The sequence below is a fragment of the Sinocyclocheilus rhinocerous genome, unplaced genomic scaffold, assembly GCF_001515625.1.
Source record: "Sinocyclocheilus rhinocerous isolate Xijiao unplaced genomic scaffold, SAMN03320098_v1.1 scaffold5455, whole genome shotgun sequence".
NCBI classification, from domain to species: domain Eukaryota; kingdom Metazoa; phylum Chordata; class Actinopteri; order Cypriniformes; family Cyprinidae; genus Sinocyclocheilus; species Sinocyclocheilus rhinocerous.
The window spans coordinates 1-5,399 of record NW_015629355.1 but is presented as its reverse complement, the minus strand read 5'-3'; the positions used below and the strand labels follow the sequence as shown (position 1 = coordinate 5,399).

Below are 5,399 nucleotides of genomic sequence, written 5' to 3'. Positions count from 1 at the left end.
CCATTTTGGATCTCAGAGTGTTGAACAAACATACAAGATCTTATAAATGGTGGAAAAACCTTTTCCACTGTTAAGGGGTGGTGCCTTACCTGGCACTGGGCATGTGCTCTTCTCTGTCAGGCCAGACTTGATGCAATTGGATGCTTCTGCAGTAGTCAGACACGGATGCACTTCCCATATTTGGATCTCTCCACCCAATGTTTCAAAGAACTGTGTTTACAAAAGTAACCTATTGTTTTGCACGGTCTAGCACAGGGGTGCAAAGAGTTTAGTTCTATCCCTGCTCAAACACAAATACCATGTTGTTTTCAAATAAGCATGAAGGACTTAACAAGCTGGATCAGGTGTGTTTAATTAGGGTTGAATGCCACGTTCCATTTGTACTCGGAAGTTGGAAATTCTGAGTTCCCAGTAGGAACTTTTATCTGAAGTTGGAGTTCTGACTCGGAATCTCGGAGGAATCGCAGCAACTCCAACTTCAGAATCCAATATGGCTGCTCAGTGCATCAACAGAAGATAAACAGTAGTAATATATTGTTTATTAGCATTTATGTTTGTCTGTGTCTCAATAAACTCAGTGGTGCACACAGTAATATCCAACCTCTATTTACCACTTTTTATATGTTTTTAATTGACTGGTATTGCTAACAATGGACGCGTCCATCTTGGTTTTCTGACTTCTCTACTGAAACACGGTCCACTTGTGTCTGATGTCATTATCAGCTCCGACATCTGGCTTTCAAGGCAAATGGAACGCAGCAGAAGCTAAACTCTGCAAGGTTGTGGCCCTCCAGGAATCAAGTTTTACACCCCTGGTCTAACACTACTCACATTTCCTTCAGAATGTGTAAAAATAATTTGATATATAGTTGATTAATATATTGTTTGAAATTGTAATATTTCAGTTTTTAGAGGAGGTTGTTATTCTTTAAACACTCATGAATATACAGTACTGTATAATTATAATGCTATAGTTTTTAGATATGGGTGAACATACAGCAGCTATAAATATTAAGCAGCTAATGCAGGCATTTTTTTAACTAGTCTTTAGTATTGTTAGTGATCCACAAACCCTAGTGTGACTCCTATTAGTTACATTAATGCTGTCAAAAAGCCTTTTAAAATAGAACCTTAAAAGTAATATTGAAATACAATATTGTGAAATTGGACTATAATGGAATTACAAGGGACTATTTATATAAAAAGCAAATCTCTGTATTTATGAGTGCTACAGATAAATAGCATGTGATTTATTCCATGGTTTATCCATGGTTTATCATCATTTTTTTTCTATGTTGAACATGATACAGGTCATAAGTAATGTGGCCCAATTTTTATTATTGACAAATCCAGCTTCAAGCAACAGGCATAACAAATTTAAAGTTATTTATGCAACAGAAATAAGCAGATCATGCAGAAAACCATGTGGAAATTAAGTACAACCCTCCTACATTTTATTAAATAGTTTCAAACAAAGAGACATCAGAATTAACCATTCCATGTCTCACACACAGCAGGTGATGTTCCATTCCTGAATGAATCTGTTTTTGAACTAATTGGTTGAGTGAAACATTTTATGACTCGCTCATAAAGACAGTCACTTGTTACTGCGTACTGGTGTAACAATGTAAACTGCAGAAAGTGTCACAGAAAAATCCCTACCACTAATGCTAGGGATGTGCCCGAATAGTGAGTCCGTATTCGGAAAGGCATGGAAAACAAATAACTCATTCTACGGAACCACTAAAAGGACATGGTTATGCATGGGAGCATGACTGATAGGACGATGGAGAATGATTTGCAGATCCTGAGCACCACAGACAAACATTTAATCTTGTAAAATGTGTGGTAAGTACTGCAGCACCATAGTATACACAGAGTACATGTGATCGCGAATCTCGAAAGTGGAAGTAAAAAACAAGCATGCATTCAAAAGCGATTTCAATGTCCCGCATATTAATAGCGGCTCCCTGATGCCGGATTGACTATCACACGTTGGTGGGCGGAGTTAGTGTAAATAGCCTCTGCTAACAAGGCGGCTATTTGCACTCAGTGTAAATAGACACTCCGTTAATAATATTAATGCAGTTCTCTCGAAGGATTGGCATGGTAATGTACATGACAATGTTAATGTATTTGGTCGTGGCGGAATAGATCTGCTACGCTGCTGCTGCTGCTGCGGCAGAGCAAGTACCGAGACTTGCTACTGTCAATACATCCACAACATGCTGCTGTGAGGATGTAAGAAATATTGCTGCTGCAAATATAACACATATGAATAACCCCCATATAGCATACATGAATCACCTCGTAGTAGATCTATACAGGTGGAGCTGGGGAAGGTGGAGGGTTTCTGAAGCAAGCTGCAACTGCTACGGCAAGCACTAGTCATATATTTGAATGTTCTGCACTGCTATGGCAAGCACTAGTCATATATTTCAATGTTGAGCAGCGAGCTCATTGGCTACCGATACAGGAGAGAACCAATCAGCTGTGCCATGTGATAATGATGTCATTAGGTCAGATTGAGTTAGACCTATCGGACTGCGCCATCTAGAGTTTCATGTCAGAACTCTGTATTTTTTCCTCCCATCTTGTATTTATTTATTCCCTTTAGGGGTTCCGTAGCTCACGTCATTTCCTTTCCGAACATGGTATTCGGATTCGGGCACATCCCTAACTAATGCACAGACTGTCAGTGTGTAGTGTCACCGAAGGTGTTGTTATTTCACTACCCTATGCTTGTAATGCAATGATCGTTTACACAGTGTTTTCTGCCACAGGAGTCGAAACATCATTTGGTTTTTGTTGAGTTCTCTAATGTATTACCCTCCAATTCTCCTTCCTCTTCTGTGTTCAGTCTCTGATAAAGCAAGTCATTGTCTGCACTTTCAGGTTGTTCCCTAAACTCAACCATCGCCTCTTCCTCAGTTTCGGAGTCGGGAGCAGTGTGTTTGCGTATACGACTTACCGCGTCCCACAGGGACTTGGCATGTTGGATTTTTTGCTTGTGTTCAGGGGGTGATGAAGTACAGCTTAAAACATCAGAAGAAACATTTCTTGTCTGTGGGAGAGATGAATTTTCAAAAGCATCTGGAACTGGAGTTGAAGGAGAGGGAAGTGAGGATGTACATCTTGACTGAACACTGGGAGGACCAGAGTACTCGGTGGTTTCTGTATTAGTAAAAGATGGAAGCAACAGTGGTTCATTCTCTGTGTGAGAAACCACAGAAGTAGCTGATACATTTGATTCATCCAATGTGTTGGAAGTAGAGGTAAATGACAAATGAGGTGAAGAACTTGATCTTCTGAAAGTACTGGAACCCACAGTTGAAGGTAAAACAGCTTTGTGTATGCGTTCTTCAAATTCTCTGATGTAATTTTCTGCACTTTTCCTAAGGAGGGGTGTAGAGCAATCCCAAACAAGTACTCGCTTATCATCTCTTTCATCGGAGAGGTTGTCTTCTGTTGAGCTATCCTTGGTAAGGTCCTTAGAAGTATCTTTTTGATGGTTTTCGTTATCTTTCTGTGTACTGTACTTATCCACACTGTCATCCAATGCTGGTGCATTTCCTTGTTCTGTGGATTGATTCATATGTATGCTGGCTTTGCTCATTTCTTTGCTCTGTCATACCCATCGAGTGATGCCGATATTTTGGCCCTTTCCACAATGGGAATTTCTCTATGATTTCCCTGCATGGTTTCTCATGTCCGTCTGTTTGCATAAGTGACTTCTGGGCTAAACAGTTTGACTCTGAGTAATTCCCTTGGACATAACATTGCAACTCTTCTTTACTTTCATCTGGTTTTATTACATTACCCAAATCCTGAATAGAACTGGATCTTTGATCTAGGGGTGTATGACTATACTCTCCAAACATTAAGGATCCGTTGAACTGCCCCACAGCTTTGTCCTTCTTCAAGTATGCATCCTGATTTTGTCTGCTGTCATCATTGCCCTGAGGTGAATTTATCTGCTCAGTGGTGATTGTCTTGTCATCAGGTTTGCAATCAGTTAACAGAGGTAACACGTGGGATTTAAGTGGCTCCTCTGGAGAACTGGACAAGCCTGACACTTCTCCCATACGAGAGACTAGACAAAACACAGTCTCGCCACCTTTTCTTCTTGTAAGTTTGGTCTGCTTCTTTTGAGTAATTTCAGGATGGGTCATGTGTGAAGACCCTCGGTACTGTAGCTGTGCTTGTGGAGAAGGTGGTATTGTGTTTGTTGTTGTGTACTGCATGACAGTGGATGTATTTAAGGTTTCCAGACAGTGTAGTCCACCCGTGATATCACTGCGATAACTCTCTGTGTTCTGTGTCTGGTTATTGTTTTGTAAATAATGTTCATTGTTTGATGAAAGATCATGATGTGTTTCTGTCGAATCTGTAAAGTTTACTTTTCTGCTCTCAAATGTTTGCTCCTGAAATGCTTCCACACTTGCCTCTCTAGTAACTTTCGGTATTCCTGCTATCTTGTCACCATCCTTCGGGGAGCTGTATGCCCGTGGTGCCATGTAGGATGGAGGCTGTTTAAATGATCCTACTGGGAAAAGACTTTCTGTATTTCTTGAACTCCAAGGGCTCCATTTCCACCGATGTTCCCTCTCTCTGTTGCTGAGGTCAGTTTTGTCTTTTTTCTGTGATGTTAAAGCAGTTGGCTGGAAATTTTCAGTGGTCTCTGCACTAACAGCCCACTGGCGACATCCCAACACTTTCTCCATGTCTGAAGCACACCTAGATGATCTCCACTCCCCAACCTCAAAATGAGGTGTTTTTTTGGAAAGTTTATGATGATAGCAGACGGCATATGCTTGGAGCTCGTTGTGAATGTTTGTTCCAAAGTTTTCTCTTATTCCTCTGTAGTTTATTGGCCATGTGTTTTCCCACCCTTCGTGCTGTGCACATTTGTTTCTTTCTGTATTCCTCCCCTTATCTGATCTCTGTTTTTCTGTTGGTACAAGATTTCTCACTTCACCAATGTAGTCAGTTAATTCTCTGTGAGATAACTTGGTTTGTGTAGGAAAATTTGTGATTGATGATATCTCACTCTGCTTGTTAAAGTCATAAATATCCCTGCTAGTTCTGGGACCTGATGCCACCCAAGTTTTTGGCTCACCTGTTGAGCCATTGTACTCCGACAGGTGCTGCAGGAAAGTGGCTGTAGAAGGTTGGCGCTGATATCTGTTAAGAAAAACAAGAGTAATGTACAGTTGCAGGAAAATGTAAGTTATATTTCTCCATAAACTGGTCATAAAATTGGATCTGTTCTTGAGCTGTCAAAATAACAGTCAATCACAGTCTGCATAAACAAATCTGAACATACCTTGTAAACATTCACAGTGCAGGGTAGTGAAGAGCCAGCTAACCTGAAGTCTGATCCCTGTCCTGTCCAAACA

The 5,399-nt window shown here is 40.6% G+C and overlaps 1 protein-coding gene across 1 annotated transcript; it reads right to left on the bottom strand.

Moving 5' to 3' along the window:
* Positions 1–3,551: 3,551 nt before the first annotated feature.
* On the bottom strand, positions 3,552–5,255 carry LOC107738880 (uncharacterized). Its single transcript, XM_016550781.1, has one exon. The coding sequence runs from the start codon at positions 5,253–5,255 to the stop codon at positions 3,552–3,554; it is 1,704 nt and encodes a 567-aa protein (XP_016406267.1).
* Positions 5,256–5,399: the final 144 nt, after the last annotated feature.